This window comes from Aquila chrysaetos, chromosome 19, assembly GCF_900496995.4.
Source record: "Aquila chrysaetos chrysaetos chromosome 19, bAquChr1.4, whole genome shotgun sequence".
Lineage (NCBI taxonomy): Eukaryota > Metazoa > Chordata > Aves > Accipitriformes > Accipitridae > Aquila > Aquila chrysaetos.
Window position 1 is genome coordinate 2,051,852 of NC_044022.1, and position 19,423 is coordinate 2,071,274.

Consider the following 19,423-nt stretch of genomic DNA (forward strand, 5'->3'; position numbering starts at 1 on the left):
AAGCTGCCAGACACCTGAACGTGAATTTTTGGATGTTTCACCCTCTCAGAGTTGAAGGTCTTTTGTTGTCCAAGACAGTGGTTGCTGTTCTTAGGAGAGTGGGCAAAATGGGAGGAGATTTTGAGGGGGTATCCTGGTGGTTCTTCATACCTCACTGCTTTTCCAGTCCCTGAAAACTTGATTAAAATGCTTAAAAAGCCTGTAAGGCATTCCAAGCAGTAGCACAACTAATCTAAAAAAAAAAAGGTCTATTTGTAGTATTAATAATAGTCCAGTTTCCCATCCTTTTGCAGAATGAACTCCGAGGCCTCAGGGAAAAGTTGGCCCTGATGTCATGGCATTGAGAAATGCAGTTCATTAAGATGTTAAGCAACAAACAACAGCAACAATTAGCTGCTATACTCATTCTTGATTTATCGCTAAGAAACACAGACTCTACAAATGGAAAGGGCCTAAAGGGTCAACTAGCACATCCTCTTGCCAATTCATGATTGTCCCTGATGCTTTTCCAGTGCTTTGCCAGTCTATGCTTCTAAGAAGCTTGAGAAACAAGGGGTTTACTACTTCCCCTTGTGAGGATATTCAAATTCAGAGAATACTCAATTTCACTTTAACTTTTCATACCCTATTGGTTAAGTAAGCATTTTTCAACTCTGATCCTTTCCTCTGAGGTTTACCTCTTTGTTCCCAGACAAACAATTCTTCCCCCTTTCATATGTTTGCATATTTCATAGCATTTATGTTACCATGTCGTCACTTTTAGACATTAATTACCCCACACATACACACATTTTTCTTCCTGTATCCAACTCCTTAAACACATTTGCTGCTCTTCTTATGGCTTCCTCCAGTTTGGGTATATACTTCCACTAGCTAGTTCCCAGCAAAGCAAGCACTAAGAATTTGTTTTATCCAGCATGAATACATACTAAAAATTGAATGAGGAAAAAACAATAACTTGTGTTCTCCAAGAACGTAAGAGCTCTGAAACAAATGAATGACTAATCAGACTGTTTCAGGTGGAATTTAGGTGCCATGGGATATTCTAGTTGTTATAAGGCTAAGGATATAGCTTCAGTCTCACTATAAGCTTTCTGCCATCCTGCTGATCTTCAAGTATTCTTGTTAAACTGAACACAAACCAGCAATGTATTGACATATATTGCTTAGGCTACTGAAGTGTACTTCAGTAGACTCATTCCAGTAGTGGCTTTGCATGTGCACTTCAGTAGACTTATTTCAGTAGTGGCTTTGTATTAATATATAATTATACATTTTTAATATTAATATATCCATTAATATAATTTGATGATGCAATACATTGAATGCTGGTATTAAATACATTAAAGATGTCCTCTCATTTATACCTTTTTTTTCTTTTTCTTTTTTATTTAGATAGTTTATAAACTTTTTCTATTTGCTTTAGCATCCCTTAAAGACTCAGCTTATTTTTGAATCTGCTTTTGTTTATCTATTTTTATCTTGAGCTGAATCAACTCATAATAAATCAACTCAAGGTTAATTTCTAAACTACCTTCCCTGTATCTTCATTAATTAACAAAACCATATTTTAAACTGCATCTTTAATCCCTAAAGTATCCCTGAAAGGGAAGGTCAGGGATTATCTGGAGAAAACACTTATTGGCTAACATACCTCATCTGTGCCTCCCATATTAGATTTTCTGTAATGACTTAGCTGCAAGTAGTATTTCTCTTTCTAATGGCATAATAGAAATGTATATATATCTAAATCTGACTCTGGGGCTCTACAGCAGACTCCCAAATGTATTCTAGAATACACTATTTTACAATCTTTCCCCCAGTGCAACTATGACCCTTAATTGTTACTATTTTATCCAAGTTATCTCCAACTCCCTTTTTTAAAAGTGACATTAAAGTACATAGCTACCCCACATCTTCACCTTTTGCCTTCCTTTTCCAAAGGTATCTGGCTTTGAGCACCTTTTTAATACTTGTTTTATTTTAATAACCTGGGTTTTTTTAATACAAATACATTTTGTAATGCAACCGTTATCCCTCCATAATTCCCACATCCTTGCAATAGCTGGCAGCAGCAGTTTAAGTCACCCCACTTGCTTCACAAGACTCCTGGTATTTTCATACAAACATTTCAGTTCTTTGTTTTACTGATAACTCATTCGTTTGCTAGTTTAGGAACAATCCTTTCACTAATTATATACCCTGGTTGAATACCATCCCTTCGTCTGTCCACAGATATTCCTTTATCTTTTGCAATGCCTTCATGTATTTAACTGCCCTCCTCCTGTGTACAAAAGCCAGACAAGAAGATTACAGTCACTTCCAACTGTTTTCCCTTATTCCTCAGTTTAAGGTTCTTATCTTTTGTTTTAGCCCCACTCCTAGGAAGCCATTTTCCCAGATATTCTGGTGGAATTCCAAGAAAACCAGATTTCATTGAAAGGCAAAAATCAAAATGTCAGCACTTTGAATTTGAAGAAATGGCTGCATTTCAAATATAGCAGATATTAACTCGAATTCCTTCCAAGTTCTGAAATTTCCTTTGTTTTTCTTACAAAGGTAACAGTGAGAGTACTTAAAATACTGTTGACTTCCAGAGGAGCATAAATAAACATGAAATGGGTTTTAAGAGGTTTAGGTTAATTTCTTTCCTTTAAAAAGCATTTTCTCCCATATATTAAGATGGCCATACAATTTACAATTTTTTATTCTGACTAGTAACTGAATAATAACAACATGGTTTGTCCACATACACTTCTAAGACTGCTGGAATATTTATGCAAACAGGAGCTCTGGAATAAAAATAAATCAACAAATTTACGTCATCTTCTTTTGTCAACTTAAGTAAAAAATATAATGGTAACGTGACCTTGACTCTAGCATTTCCTAGTATGAGTGGCAGTATCAAAATAGAAGAGATATATTCACTATAAAATAAAGTTTCCAAAAAAAGCAATTAATGGTATACTGCAGCCTTTGCCTACCTTATTACTAGAAAATGAGAATCAAGAAAGGACCATATTATTCAAAATATTATTAGATTTTGGTTTCTTCCTGATAAGGTCCCATGTATATGAACAATAACCCTTTGTATTTAACAATAGGTAAGGAATAACAACAGTAAAATCACCCTGCTCTCCGGCTGTTTCTGTATATCATGTAGAAGTTGTTTTAATCTAATGCGTATTGTTGCATAATATCCCCAGGCACATTCAAGTAAAAGCTAATGCTGTACAGAAAAGCCAACATTTTAAATGGGTCTTGTCATTAATGCTTTATTAATTGCCCCAGGCAATGCAAACCCAGAGCTAGGCAAGCTATAACAATATGACACTTTAAGGTCAAATCCAATTCCTGCTGTGTTTTATGGAGTGGGCCAAATATTGAGTTAACAGCAGGAAAGAACAATTTATTGGGCTTTTCTCCATCTCCTGATTATCTGATCTAAATTAGATCAGTTAGGTTGTTTTTCTCTAAAAACAAAACACCTTTTGTCCACTCAACTTCAAAGAATCTTTGATTGTTTCTGTTAGAATACTCTTTAGTAATATCCACCTTTTATTTAAACTACCTAGTGTACTGAATATAAAGATATTAAATATAAAACCCTCTTTGTCCCTACACAAAACAAAATACCATGAATGAAAATGCACATTTATCAATTTATTTCATGTTTACGTTACCTTCACGTCTGAGGTATCTCTTTGGCTGTTCCTCCAAGACCTGGCTACTGAAGAGAAGGTTCGATCTGGGTGGTCAAACTTGCCATCATTTGCATTTAGAAAGAACGTTGTAAAGGGCTCCTGTAGTCAATGAAATGAAGATGGATTAAGAAAACAGCAGAAGGAATCATGCAGCAGGTTTCTAACAAAATCCAAATTACTTTTGCAGATCAAAATACTTCATAAGGCAGAATTAAAGAAAAATATGGCACCTCATAGTTATATCTATGCACATGTATCTTTACTGAATATCTTAGTACATTTATTGGCACTAACACATTTTCCACACGCACAGATCTTGAGTTCTGGCAGGAAAGGTTATTTTAAATATTCACTCTTCCGTAAGACTAATTACCCATCAGTGGCAGACCTATGTAGCTTAGTTCCAGTTCACAATGGCTGCCTACTCCACTGCAACCATCATAAACACCCTCTGTGTTATTTATATTACCATGCTTTGTTTACCCCTTGTAAGATCGTATGCCAAAATAAAATCTTGAAAAATCCCCCACCTGGATTTTTCTTTTGTTTTCATTTAGTTTAAAAGACCTCAGTAGGTTCCACTTTGCCGCACGGTGGGCAGAATGGCTCTATGGTCATTATGAGGCAGACTATCGTTACAGGATATATAGCTTTATCATCGCTTTGGGGCAGAGGTACAGAGACAAAATATTTAGAGTTTTTACTTTTGCTAATCCTATCTGAAACCACACTCCCAATATGTACTAAATGGAAACAGCTAACTTTTGGGTAGGTAGAGTTCAAGTCTTAAGACAGTCTGGAGAACCCATTTTTATTCACTGCATTCCACTGCAGGGAAGGGGTTAACAGGGAACCAAATCCTTAATTTGACAGCAGAACCTGAATACCGAGATCACTGCCAGCTCCCTGGTTTTCTAGCACCACTCCATTAGCTCTCTGATTGAACTAATATTTGGCAATATGTCCACATGGATGGAAACTACTTGTTCTTCTGCCAAAGTCTGATGGGGAATTCTTGAAAAAGTGTCCCTTTTGTCAACTTCACACCCAAAGTTATTTCCCCGCATGATCATTTGGAAATTTTTTTAATCAAAGCAGTTCATAATCACCAGGTCATAATTCTTATTACATTATTACCCATCTATTATTTGAATTTATTCTATATATCTTCTGTTTCCTTTTCTGAAACTATTGACCAAAGCAGAGATCTCCTCCATTAATAAAGAAAGTTTGAGGGAATTATGTCACATTATACACATAGTGTTTGAATTACCCAAGATTAAAGAGGATTGAAGTAATTCATTTTCCGTAGTATTTACGAGCAATTAAAATATACATAAGGAAAGCATGGATGCAAAGGTAGTGAAAGAATCCAAAAAGAGGAGGAAAAGAAAAGAGAGAATACAGACTTCCAGAGACCATTGTTTCTCTAATCTTTACATGTCTTCCCAATTAATCTTTTCTATCATACACAACAGTCAACACAGGCTACTTTCTTTCAAAGAAGATAAATACTCTAAATTTCTCTCTCTAAATGAGAAGGAATGGGATCTCTCTCTTACTGTCATCATAGGATGCCAGTACCTTTGAAGTAGCTTAAGGGAATTGTTTATATAGGAACAAAGTTTTATTTTGGTGTTTTTTTTTTTTTTTTTTTTTTTTAGCCAGGGACAGTATGTTAACTTTCAGTGTCTGTTGGTGCAAATATGGAATCGTTTTCATTACAATAATGTAAGACATTCTACTACTAATTGAATGGGGGGGATGTCCATATTTTTTTTTCTCTTAAAACATTGGGGATTTATTTTTAAAAGATACATTCAAAAGAATAGGTAGCAATCTAAGAAATCAGTGCATTTACTCCCATCAGAGAATCCTAATATATGTTAAATAATTAATTAAAAATAATTAAATTAAATACAAAAGCATTACAGTGTCATTTCTTGCTGGAGGACCCTAACTCCCATTGCACAAATGACTTTGCTTGCACTCGTGAATACTGAAACAGTGTGTGGCAAGTGAGGAGGAGGTTTATAATTTGAACAGAATATTAAAATTTAACAGTAGCTCAACTTGGTGAGCAGCATAAAAGTATCACAATGAACTGAAATACTGAAAGAAAATAAATTAAGTTTTTATGTGTCCAGATTTTACAGTGCTCCCTATAGTGAACTTCATGTGAAATATAAATGAAAAAGTGTACAGTTCAGACCCAGAGCTAGCAAACGCAAAACAATATACACAGGAATTGGATTATATTAATTTATCCTAAAATTCTATTAATATTATAATTTTAACATTCATAAATTTTTTTAACAGTAGAATTATTTTGGGTTTATTTCCCAAATCTCTTTTCAACAGCAATCTTTGCAAATTATGCTATTTTTCTAGCTTACCCATACAGAAAAACTTTATATGTTGTTGATCTGAGCACAAATAATTCTGTCTTCTGCCTACCCCTAGCTATCACTTTTTTTTTTTATAAGATACGTGTAATTTGTTGTGAATATCATTGCGGAGCAGACTGTGGGTCACTGCTGAGGTTCTGAAATCAGCAGCAGTTGATGGATTTAAAAAAAGCAGAAACCAGAAAAATGATGTAATTACAATAAATTATGTAAAAATATTAATCCAAAATTCCATGACAACATTATTTTAAGCATCTGAGACAAATATACAAAAGCAATAAAATTCATAATCAAGGATTAAACTTTTAATAGCTGAGCACTACAGGGTGCCCTATTATGCTGTCCTGCTATGACCTGTTGTGCCTATCTTTTTGGATTTTTAATCCTTTGCAGAAATTCAGAGCTTTTGCTTGCTTTATCTCAGACCTCTCACATAATTTTAAGGTAATTTTTATTCTCTGGAAAGTCAAGTGCTTATATTATATAAATACAATTCATATCTGTATTCAATATACTCATTTAAATACTGTTATTCTATGATACCGATTACTGTCATTTCATGTAAAGGTTTTGTTGCTGTGAAAGCTATAAAGCTGCACAATGTTTTCATTATAAACCCATCTTACTCATTCCTAATATTCTGAATAAAATTCACGCCTTGTTCACTGCCAACAAGAAGAGAAATTTGTGGGGTACTTGATTATGATGAATACAAGCTTGAGCTGTGGGAACAAGGAATTTTCCCATTCAACAGTGCTTCTCTCCCTCCATCCCCTTTTAATAGTGCCTAGTCCCATTTGAATCATTTATGGTGGGAGTAGGGGAGGGAGGAGGAAGGCATGGTTCATTCTAAGACATGTTATGCCAAACAAAAATGCCTTTTTGGCCATTTGTAAGAGAAGAAAGAAGAGTATTGGGGGTTTTGTCAGTGATGTACACCTTTTGTCTGATATATCTGTGACTGTCCTGCTCAGACCTTCTGAAAAGGAGACTGAGATTCACTTCTGTTTACAAGAGGATTTCAAGTCTTCCCCACCTTTGATTCTCACTAAAAACTGGTTTCAGCTCAATCAGACATGAGTCATAATAAATCCAGAACTACTTCTACCTTGTACAAGTACTTAGTCATTGTAACAGAAACTGGAAACCAATCATTCTCTATAAACTTCTTGACTACCATGTTGGAGAATCATACTCTCTAGTACTGGTCTCTGTCTCAATGAAGGTGCAACCGATTCACACAAACACAACTTCTTCAACAGCAACTACTGAGAGCATCCAATTGCACCACAAATCTAGCCTATTTCACCCCAAAATCTGAAAACAATGCTGATATTTACATTCTACATGATTGAAGCCAGAAGTCATTCTTCTGTCTACTTTTCTGTTTTCTTCTGTCTACTTTTCAGGTTGACATTCAAGTCACCAGAGTATATGGCATTCTGATGTAGCATTCTTGGTTTAAACTATTCTGCCTTCTGCAACTTAAACATTCACTGGTCCAGACAGAAAGCACGTGAAAAAAATTACTCTTGAACCAGGTAGTAAGATCACCTAGTCATAAACTACGAATATTTAATTTCGTGTATACAAAATGGAACTATATCAACAGAACAATGCATCCCTTTCCAGAATACCTGTTATTCCGTTTGCTGGAGCAAACTCGTGGGTGATGTTGTCTCCTATGGAATAAGTAGAATTTCTTGGGTTTAGATCTAAGGATGTGTGATGTGCAAAAATGTTTAACTGTGGTTTGATTTCAGTAACACCTCAAAGGAGGGAAAGGCAATATTATATAAATCATGGTGTTCTCTGTTACTTTTTATCAACATTATTAACCTGACTGAACAATACGGTAGACTTTTACATTCATTGTCTGTCTCTGTAAAGTAGTTATTGAATTTTTAATCTACCCCTCAACTTAGAAAGCAAGCTGATCACTTTCAAGAAACAGTTGATTTTGGATATAAACCTAAGGTTTCTGGAGATCATGCAGGATTCATTTATAATTATAGCATTAAATATTTCTAGGCTGTGGCTCAGTTCATTTCTTATGAAACTAGTTAGAGGATTGTTTCTTGTTGTTTCAGAATTCTAGCATGATGTAGTAGTCTGAAATGTACAATGGATTAGTTTAAATAAACATGTACAGGTAAATTAAGAATTATAATTTCAATTCACATATGAGCGTGTGCATGCACACATGTATGTGTGTGTGCGTGGCAGGGGGAGGCTGTACAAAAAGAGGGTGCATGCATTATTTTGCTTTGGTGGAGTTTCAGGGGTATAACCCTCAAAAGTGACCGTAACCAATTGTTTTGGGATTGTGTGGCGTGGATTTTTTTGGTAGCGGGGGAGGGGCTTCAGGCAATGCTTCTAGAAGCTTCCCCAGCTCCAAGCTGGACCCGCCGCTGGCCCAGGCTGAGCCCGTCAGTGATGGTGGTAGCACCTGGGGGAGAGCAGATTTAAGAAGGGGAACCTGCAGTGGAGAGGGGAGTGGGATGTGAGAGGAACCGCTCTGTGGATACCGAGGTCAGTGAAGGAGGAGGGGATGCCCCCGCAGCCCGCGGTGAGACAAGACGGCAGGCTGTCCCCCCCAGCCCATGGAGGGGAGCGGGGGAGCAGATGCCCACCTGCAGCCCGGGGAGAGAGGAGCCCACGCCGGAGCAGGAGGATGCCCCCCAAGATGGCCGGGACTCCAGGGGAAAGCCCACGCTGGAGCAGGCTGTGCCTGAAGGACTGCAGCCCGTGGGAAGGACTCACATTGGAGAAGTTCATGGAGGACTGTCTCCTGTGGGAGGGACCCCACACTGGAGCAGGGGCCGAGCGCGGAGTCCTCCCCCCGAGGAGGAAGGAGCGGCAGAGACAACGTGTGAGGAACCGACCCCAGCCCCCATTCCCTGTCCCCCTGCACCACTGCGGGGGGAGGAGGGAGAGAAAATGGGGAATGGAGTTGAGCCAGGAAGGAGGGAGGGGTGGGGGGAAGGTGTTCCAAGGTTTGGTTTTACTTCCCATTATCCTTGTTTTGATTTGATTGGTAGTCAATGAAATTGATTTTGTTTCTTCCCCAAGTTGAGCCTGTCTTTTGCCCGTGACCATAAGTGGTGAGTGATCCCTCCCTGTCCTTATCTCGACCCACAAGCATTTCGCTCATCCCACCATGGCCGGGGCGGGGAGGGAGCGAGCGAGCGGCTGCGTGGTGTTTTGTTACCGGGTGGGCTTAAATCACGACACCAATCTGATATATGGCCTGGTGAGGCTGAACCATTGTGTATCCTGAAACTGCCTTCATTTTTCTCCTAGTGTTCTTACAGAAGAGAATGGAGCACACCTAGACTTGTACAACCAGCTCACAGAAAGTACAAACAGAAGCTCTGCAGATGCACTAGTAGCTCATAGCTTCAGTTAAGGATTACACCCTATTCTATTAAGTACAATGAAAGGCAGAAAAAGGAACAAAAATTAATAATAAAATGATTATATTTGCTGTAATTATCAGTAGATTCAACCTATTATATGCTAAGCCACTGTCATATTTTTGAAAACATAATGAAATAGGTCACTTTTAAAGACAGGTTTTTACTGGACACTCTTCATACACGAAAGGACTCAAGAGAAAACTACTACCAGTGAAAAACGTATTAATGACAAAATGAAGGTAGAGATCGATGATATCAGAATCAATTAACCAGGACAGAACTGAGGCTAAGGAATAAAGTGCCTTTTATAAAAGTAGCCTGATACGTCAGATAAAGGAAAGCAACAGAGGGAAATATAAAGCAGTAGGGAGCAGATTATCACAGAATTGACTCAGAAATATGATATTACAAGCAACATTTTGAAGAGAACTGACAGGAACCAGATTGCATCTGTCAAAGCCAAAAAGCAACATTCAAAAAAAATTTTAAGGTTTTGTGGCAATTACACAACTCTGTATATACATACATCAGAGTGGCTGAAACTTCCTTTCCTGCTGCAACTATTGTTTCATCCAATACAAAGGTCTAGGCGTGTAGTTTCTCCACCTGGGTCCCCATTACTCTATACTGTTTCGTTCTGCTTCTGTCTAGATTACCTCATTCCCAGTATACTTTTTGTCATAGCTTCTTGTTTGTTTGTTTGCTTCTTTGTTTTCTCTCCATTTCTCTCTTTTTTCTTTTCCCTTTTCTTTTATTCTTTGGTCTATGCAGTCTTCTCCCATGATTTTACTTTCCACTCCTCTCTTTCAGTTTGTTGTCGCTTTCTACCAAAAGCTCCACTGTAACACATCTCTTCCCGTGAATCTTCTCCAGCCACTTAAAATAGCAAAAGCATTTTTCTGTCTGAATCTCTGCATCTCTTATTGTCACCTTCTTCTTCCTGGACTAGACTGTAATTTACCTTTTATAAAAGGTTCTTACACGACCTTCTTCACAAACTCATACCAAAACACTAGCTCAAAAAATTCATGAGCAAGAAATCTTACTTTAACTTCCAGAAATCTGATTTAGGCTTATCTATCAACTTCACCGGCATAATCTTCTCCCTTAGGATTTTTCATCCTTTATTTTGTAGCCAAAAATCTCTCTCTAAGGATCACTATGAGTTTATAATCCCCATAGCTATAATCTTTTCCTGTCTCTATACACACTTATTTTCAAATCTTTATTTAGGGTTTCCATATGCAGCCTTATCCGATCTCATCACGTTATTTCCTTTTTCCCTTTTCTGAGCTTTAAACTTTTGCCTTCTGTCTGCCTCTCACTTCTGTTGCCTCCTCCCACTAGTGATTGCTTTTCTTTGCTGGTCACTCCTATTTAAATAATCTGTAAAATACCTGTCTAGGTGTGTCCCCGTATTTAAATTCTCCCTTTGTTTTCACCTTCTTGCCATCAGCAATCTCTTCCCTAGAAAGCCCTGCTTTTCCTTTTCTTTTCTGCTTTCTACTCTCACATATATTGTTTGCTCTAACAAATGTAATTTGTACTTTCTATATTGCAAGGCCATCAAGGCAGAGACCTTGTTCTCTTGCTCTTTTAGGGCAGAAGAGAGAGCAAGAACACCTACAGTATTACATAAACAACAGTAGTAAAAATGACACAGCATTAGCCTAATGCAGGAAATGAATACTCCTTGGTGTGTTGTACATTCAGCCTGTAAGCAGACTTTCAGACCTAAGAATTTGCCAACTAGCAAGAGGGGATCTTTTGTTGAATAACAGCCAAAATTAATAGATAAACACGCAAATAAAACCACTGTTTTTAATATACTTTAAGGCAACAAAGAAGCGCATGTGAACCATAAAAAGTATTCACAGTACATGAATAATTTAGCAACATTTAAAAGGAATACAGTGACCACCTCACGTAGGAGTGTAATCAACGTTTAGGTTCCCAGGGGTTAAGAAGTATATCCTAAACTCACAGACAAATGAATTCTTCCCTTCTGACCAGAAAAAAGAGGACATGTCTAACGGAAGCTGAGATGAGTGAAAACTCAGATGTCAAGCTTTGTGTGGCTCTGTTTTGCTCGGTTGTGTGTGAAACATGCTTAGAATACACCTTACGTGACAGATTTTTATTGGCAGGGTGTAGTTTAAGTTCAGTAATTATATAGTGACTCAATTTTTCATTAATTCAGGTTTGTCTGTGAAACCTTAAGTCTCTCATCAGCGCTCCTTGTTCTGCAATTCATTGTGTTAACATGTAAACTGAATTCAGATTCATTCTATCTTTGAAGTTTGGCCCCCTTCCTTAGATCTGATTTTGAGGATAGGATTTAAGCATCAGGTTTCCAGACTTGAAATAGCAGTTTGAAGTTAGAATCTACATTTTTACATTTCTGAAAACTGTGTTATTAATTCATTGAAAAGCACAGTTCATTTGCATGAAATATTACTCCATACAGCTTTAATATAAAACTGGTTCTATAGTTCGCCTCTCAATGTGACACATTTTAATGTGCTTTTTACGAAAGGTTTTTCTTTAATGTTGTATATATCTATCCCTAGCTGAAAATAATAAATGAATATATAAATAGTATCAGCTTTCTGTATTGTCTAGAGACTTTTTTTCAGATAGATTTAGTTTTAGATGGCTTTTCTTCATCATATGTGTCCTTACACCACCACAATTTTGTGTCTAAATATATTTCAGATTGTTTGGGTAGGAAGGACCCCCCAATCACTACAAATGAGCATACACAGTATACCTACAGAATTTCTGAGGTTTTAAGGTAAGAAAGAACAATGAGATTTTGACAGAAAGGTACTTTCATTAAAAAAGTCAAAATAGTGGTAAGTGACAGAAGAGGTGCTGTAGATAAAGATATTAACGAGAACCAGGATCCAGAAATACTTACAATACGAACAAGCCAAGCCAATGTAGAAGTAGATGTAGAGTAGTGGGTGTTGTAATGATAAGGTGGGGTCTGATCATCTTCCCACGTCTCATACCGTTCTGCATAGAAGACTGCTCTCTTTGGGTTCAAAGCACCAATGGGCTGCAAAGGGATAAGAGGTCAGATATATTATCAGCTGAAGGGCAGCATGTCTGATATGCCATAGGTTAATTCTGTGTTAAGATTCACTATATAGGAGACTCTGCAGCCAAACTCATTCCATACTGCAGTAATCCCTTCAGATTGCTGTAATCTTCGAATTTCTTTTCAAAGGCTTTGTGTACTAGAAGTCTTATGACATTCCTTATTTTAATTGACAAATATAAGTGATCCACATCTGCAAACTTTCAAGGCCTTCTTGAAGTATGAGTTGTTTCCCAATTAATGCAGTAACATTGTTCTGGAAATAGACTTCTAAAACTGCATTTAAAATGCATTGAGGCCAAACTAATATTTCTGTTGCTGTCATTCACCATAATCACACAGCTAATGAAAACTGACTTTTGCTCACACAGGATACTTTGTAATGCACAGTTCATGATGAAAAGATTTCACGCGGAACTGCTGATGGTGTCTGGTGATCTTAAGCAGAAATACTTAAAAACCATGCATAGTCCTGCAGGACTGGATGTACTTTCTGACTGAACAAAGCCACGTTTTACCCAGCAAAACAAACAAGCTTTGTACTTACAAACAATAGAATTTGGAAATTATTCACAAATTCAAAGTCCATTCTGAGCATACTTAACTGACAATCTATAACAAATCAGGTAAAAACCAAAAGAAATATAAGACAGGAGTAGGAACTGTTGGTTTTGACATGTCTATTTAGGGGATACATGCTTTTCTATGTTTTTTTTACCCACTTTATCTCAGAATTTTTTTGCAAAATGTATGTTATTGTGTGATACAAAAGTCACAGAGATTAAGAAATACAACAGAAAGTAACTAAAATGTTGAAATAAATATGTAAGTGATCTTAAATCTGTCTTTCCAGATGAGATAGTAGTAGTATATTTACTACCTATCTGCAAAGAATCTTCACATTTTAGCTTTTGTAGTAAAATTAACCAAACACCCAGAGTTTAATACTTCAAGGAGAGCACACTTCCACACCAAATAATTGTATAAACTTATTATAATTTTAAATGATTACTTGATTTCTATTAATCAAAAATTAAGAGTCAGAATTGATATTATTACGGGAATTACAACTTGAAAACAAACATATACTCAAGGACTTTGACCCTTTTCAAAATGCTAACGGGTATTCTCACATTTCAGTCCACCACACAATTTTCTACTGAGTTAAAATTGAAAGTCATTTGGAATGGAAATACCAGTACAAGGTCAAATCAGTGTGTTTCACTACACTACACATGTAACTGAACAATTTTAAAGCTACAAGTATTTTATTCTTTCAGCACTGCTATGTTTTTTGAGATGGCTGTTAAAAAGGCTGACATAGAACATGATGTTTTCCAATTTTAAATATTAGAGCTTGTTTTTAAATAGCAGTGTTTGATGAACACTTACATTTTAAAACATTCTGATTTCAGTATTTTTCACATGAGACTCTCTGGATGCTTAGTAGTTTGCTGTGTCATGAAGATGTTACTAGATTTCTTATACGTGTAAAATGTATGAGTAATCCCTAAGGATCAGTGTTATCTGGTGCAGACTGCACTGCAAGACCTCACAAAACATTCTTGAAAAACAAGTAAGAGCCATTCCCTAATGCTTTCCAGGCTTGTTTCCCAACTACTGGAAAAAGAAAAAAATAAATATTTGCATTCTTGTTATACTCTGTTTTGTTACACATCCTGCCACTGTCAGGAAACATGCTGGTATTATTGTAGCCTATAAGTTGCCAATACATAAAAATGATTGTTCAACCACTTCCTTGAAAGAGTAACTTCTTAAAAGACATTTTCCTATTAGACTGACAAACTGTGCAGCTATATGTGCACTTTGCTAAATTTTATCAGGGCTCTGGGTTGCTTTGGGGACCGCATGGGACCTGCTGACACCACCCTCATTAAGGTACTGTGCATCCACTTCTCTGGCAGAACAAATTCCAGTCCCCAACTGCACATTTCAAAAGCTAAAGCAGTAATTCACACCCGAGTCTGTTAACAGGAAACGTTCACCCCCTCGGAGAAGGAAACACAAAATGGCAGACAAATCGGTGAGATTGTATTTTGTAATGGAAAAACACCCTGGGAATCTCTCTTCCCTCCACTGTGAAGGTGCATCTTACCCTACACCGCAGTGAGTTCTGAGGCTATGGAAGACAGAGGCATCATCTGTCACAATATTATGGTACGTATATGTTTGAAGGCACAGTAGAGAAGGGATATGGTGATTAAGGCAAGATTGAAAATCAAAACTCCAGGCCTTTCAAATATATATTTGAAGCTGATCAGATGTCTTTCATCAAATAAGCTATGTGTTTTCATTCTTCACTGTAACTGATTACAGTAACAAGAACTGTGAAGCATAGCTGATGCTCAAAAATAATTACAAGGTATTTTATTTTACAGACTAGAAAAATTTTAATGATGGTTTAACCCATAGCTTTAAATAACTTAAAAAAAATTAATTATATATATATTGTTGTATTTAATGAAAAAGGTCCTTTCCCTCAATAACTTAAAAATAATTTTCTAAAGTCACATAAAACACTAATGCAAACACACCATCATGTTTTTTAGGTTCTTCAGGGAGAAGTGTTATTTCAATTTAAAAGATAAAAGATAAAAGGTTGTAAGATGGTGCATTCCCATTTTCATGTAAAAATGCCTGCACAAGTAGCAAAAATAATCTACTTTCAGAAGACACATGTTCAATTTATTAAATGATAAACCTAAAAAGCTGTATTCTGAAGATTACCTTCATCCTCATCAATATTCTTTTCAGAGTCAGAAGCCACTTTTCTTTCAACTACTTTAGGATTCATTTGAAGAAAAATGCTGAAATGCACAAAATATCTGCTGAATAAAATGGACTCTTTCAGTGAAATACCACGAGAGTCACCTCTCTTCTTGCACAGTATGGAAATTTTCATGTGAAAATCTCTGGGAAGAATCTTTTCTGGGAATTACCCTCTCTTGCCCCAGAGAGAAGGAAAGAAAGAGCGAAAGGAGAGAGCGAGGCAGAGCTTGTCTTCAGCTGGAAAGTCTCACCTCGACTTCTCAGGACAGATCCTGTATTGGATGAACTAGTGATCTGGATGGTAGCCTGGGATTCAGGAGATGCAGGTTCGTTTCTGCCATTCCACAAAGGTTTCTGGTGTTCCCAGGTAAACTGCGTCGGTGTGACTATACCTTCCACGGTATGGCTACCTTGCAATACCAAGGTGTGCTAGAAATCCCTGCGCTGGCTCGAGAGGGGCTGGCGTGCAAACAGAGCACTGTTTATGAGGAGATGAATCTTGGAAGTGGCACGGCTGCCTCGGTGCAGCACTGCACGGGCAGGAGAGCTGGGAGCTGCCCAGGCTCACCCAACTCTGCAGCTTCTGCCTCAGCGTCACATCAGTTCTCCCTGGCCTGTGGCGAAGAAATACAAGGAACATCTGATCCCCCTTTTCTCCTTTTCTGTGCAGTGCTGGAAACCCTTATGCGAACCGCTTCTCTGCACAGTAATGGAAAGGACTTAAATCTCCCCTGCTGTAGGAAACCATACACGCTGAAAATGCTAATGGAAAGTGCTCAAATCTCTCATTTTTTTGTTGTGTAATTTAAAAACTTGTTTGTTAACCACAAATCGATCCGCTTGTGTGTACCAAATGACCAGGCATTTTCTGAAAGTGAAAACTTCCGTAAATAAAACAGCATGGAGTAAATTCAGCAGGGTCTGCCCTGGCTTCCTTAGTGCTTTTTTAATGTCCATGCGGCAAAATGCTGTTACCCAAAGAAATGGTAACAGTTCATCCTTCAGTAAAGACATGCATTTTCTGTAAAGACTTTAAATCTCAGTTGTACAAACTAGGAACTAACTCGGTTTTACTCTGATGAGGCATGTGTCCTACTAGATGACAAGTTCTACAGTAATGCTAGTCTCTCACATTTTTTGTGAAATGTGTAGGGTATGTGGAGTTTTGGTCACTTTTCCATAGCATTACAGTGCCGTTCTCAGTCCAGAAAGTCAACTACTATGGTTTTAATTTGATACCATGGCTATAAAATGGAGATGAATTTTATTTATGGATCAATGCCTGTATCTTCACATAATGGAAGAAAATAATTTTATTTCCATTTCAGTGAGAGTCTACTGCTGTGTAAACGAGTTAAAATGACTTGTACAAACAATACAAAAGCAAAGCTCAATCCATGTACTATGTCTCAGTCCAGTACCTTAACCGTAAGACTAGTACAGAAACTGAATTTGAGTCAAACAAATTGTTCTGAACATTAAATAAAAAGTTCTCTCTATAATGTTTTATAAATGGCTTTTTCCAAACACACCATTTGTCTTTTTATTAAAAAAAGCCCTCTGTAAGGACTCATATCAAATAGTATTAACTTTTCATAAAATGGTTTTATAAGATATTCTTTACTCCAACCAAGCAAAACAACTCACTGTATGACAATGCCTATTCAGCCACTTCACTTCTGATGTACTAAAAGCTGCTGTTTGAGTTTATTTTATGCTTCTTTTTCCATTTAAAAATAAAGTAAGTGTTTACTTTAACATTAAAAACACACTGCTATTCATGTAATTCTTTTTTATCTGGCTAATCTCTTTAGACATCTGGCCTTTGAACCAGTGTATTGTCAATACATCTAGTGTTTATATCCACTGGACATGTTATGTTAGCTCATGTAATATTTACTGTTTTGCCAGCTATCTTCGTAGAACTACATTCTCTCATGAGAGCAGAACTGAATGTAGCATCCTATTTATCCAGCCACTGAAATATTCTGCTTATCTTGACTCTAATTCATGCAGCAGCTACCTTATCTGTTTATCTCTTTTTTTTTTTTTTTTGTAATGTACTGCACAAAATTGTGGCTGGGTACAAAAGAAATCTTGAGCGTGGCTTTATTTGGCTCTGGCTGAATATAGACTGAGCTTTTCCTGACTGCTTGCTTTTTTATTAAAAAAAAAAACAAACCACCAAACAACAACTTTTAAGTTGGACATCTTAGGATGGTACTTTAAAGTTTAAAATAAATTCTAATTTTATCCAAATTTGTAAACAGCTTTTCTTCAGCATATCAGTATCAACATTATAAAAAATAAGAGTTCTGGCAGATTCAAAGTACCAGAGTTTCACTCAGTAAATGAACTTTTTATTTAGGAAAAGAAAATATTTAATTGTGTGGCTTAAACCAAATGAGAATCAAACTCATTTTTCTTCTGATGGTAGAGTTCTGTGTGGTAAAGAGAGAAGCTCAAGTTACAGAAACTGATTTCATTTTTCCAGTGAGAGTGGCTCTTGATAAGCCCATAAACTCCATTCCACAGCATACACATTTTTGGAAGTATTAAGTGTGGTTTGCCTTGAAATACTCACACTTCGATGCGTTCATTTGCATTATTACATTTAGAAGCCTTGGGGCTTTATCACTTCCTTTTCTTGAAATGGCACAGTAATAAGGAAAAGTGGTTATGCTTATCACCACCCGTCAGTCAAACACCTTCTATATTAACAAAATATAATTTTTTCCACTCAATGAATGGGCGTGTGATGTTTCATACACATGCCAATATTAGTATTACTTTGCCTGGTGAAGAAATCATTTTATTTAACAGGATGTATGACTGGAAGTAAATGAGGAGAAATTCCCATTTACACTTTAATGAGCAGGGACAATGCAGCATGTCAAACCCAGCATTCACTATAATTTAGGAGTAAAAGTCATACAATTTTGCACAAACAAACCGTATCACATTTTAAGTGTGTTGAAACCCCCAAAACCTCAGTGTACAGTAAGGGCTGCATACATTTCCTGTACTAATGTTTAATACCATAGGTATTCTTCCAAAGGAAATCTCAATAAAGAAGAAAATAAGCAGATCACCTGGTGGCTTGATAGTGAAAAGATAATCTATGTATCTATGACAGCCTCTTTCATTAGCTTTTCATCCTGTCAAACAATAAATATAACCTTTAACCTTGTATATGTAATGAATAAAACTTGAGCCTACACTGTCTAATCAAATGAGAGGTCCAATATATCCTACTGCTACGGCACCTTCCATGCCCATGGGCCCTGTTTTTAAATCTCAAATTATATGTAAAAGGAAAAAAAAGCCTTGGTAGGGGAATTTCCAAACACTTCAAAGAAAAAGGGCAGAGGAATTTTCAGACTAATATTTAAATATAATTGTTCTGAGAGAACAAGCAACATCTGGATGTAAAAGTACCACAACAAGGAGCGCTACATAAAACCAGAATAAAATGAAATGGAAGGAAAGGACAAGTTACATGTTCAAGATGGCTTTGCAGAAATGTAAATATTTAAGTTTGAGCTAAATGCAAAAGGCATATGTTTTATTCTGTCACTGACATCGTAGGCAAGCCAAATACATCTAATTTCATATCCACAAAACATACGAATTGTATTTGTCATGTATGTTCACTTAGGAGTTGTGATACCGCAAAGGTGATGTATCATATTTTACACAGAAAGCCTAGGAAGCAAAGGCTAAAAAATTTCAAAAGAAGTACTGTCAATTATCATAACTGACACTGGAGCTTTGTATGACCTTTGTGTGATAATACACAAATTAATTATTTTTCAAAAAGTTAGATTTAGCATCTACATTTAACTGCCAAAACTATTTTAAACCAACAAAACAAAGCATGATAGGAGGTTTCCCTTTTAATTTCATTGTTTTTGTGGGCTTTTACCACATATGTAATAGCGTTAGAATTCTAAATCATTTCAAAAGATTTGTTTGAGGGCCATTAATTACTAAATATTA

The 19,423-nt window shown here is 36.6% G+C and overlaps 1 protein-coding gene across 17 annotated transcripts in view; it reads right to left on the minus strand.

The window, feature by feature from the left end:
- The window catches only part of NBEA (neurobeachin), a 514,437-nt gene that overhangs the window by 68,874 nt on the left and 426,140 nt on the right, over positions 1-19,423 (minus strand). For all 17 annotated transcript variants that reach the window (XM_030042222.1, XM_030042221.1, XM_030042209.1 and 14 more), the window contains 2 exons: positions 12,452-12,592; positions 3,684-3,803 (listed from right to left, as the gene is read on the minus strand). In XM_030042222.1, coding sequence (XP_029898082.1) covers positions 3,684-3,803; positions 12,452-12,592 — 261 coding nt within the window. The remainder of the gene's footprint in view (positions 1-3,683; positions 3,804-12,451; positions 12,593-19,423) is intronic.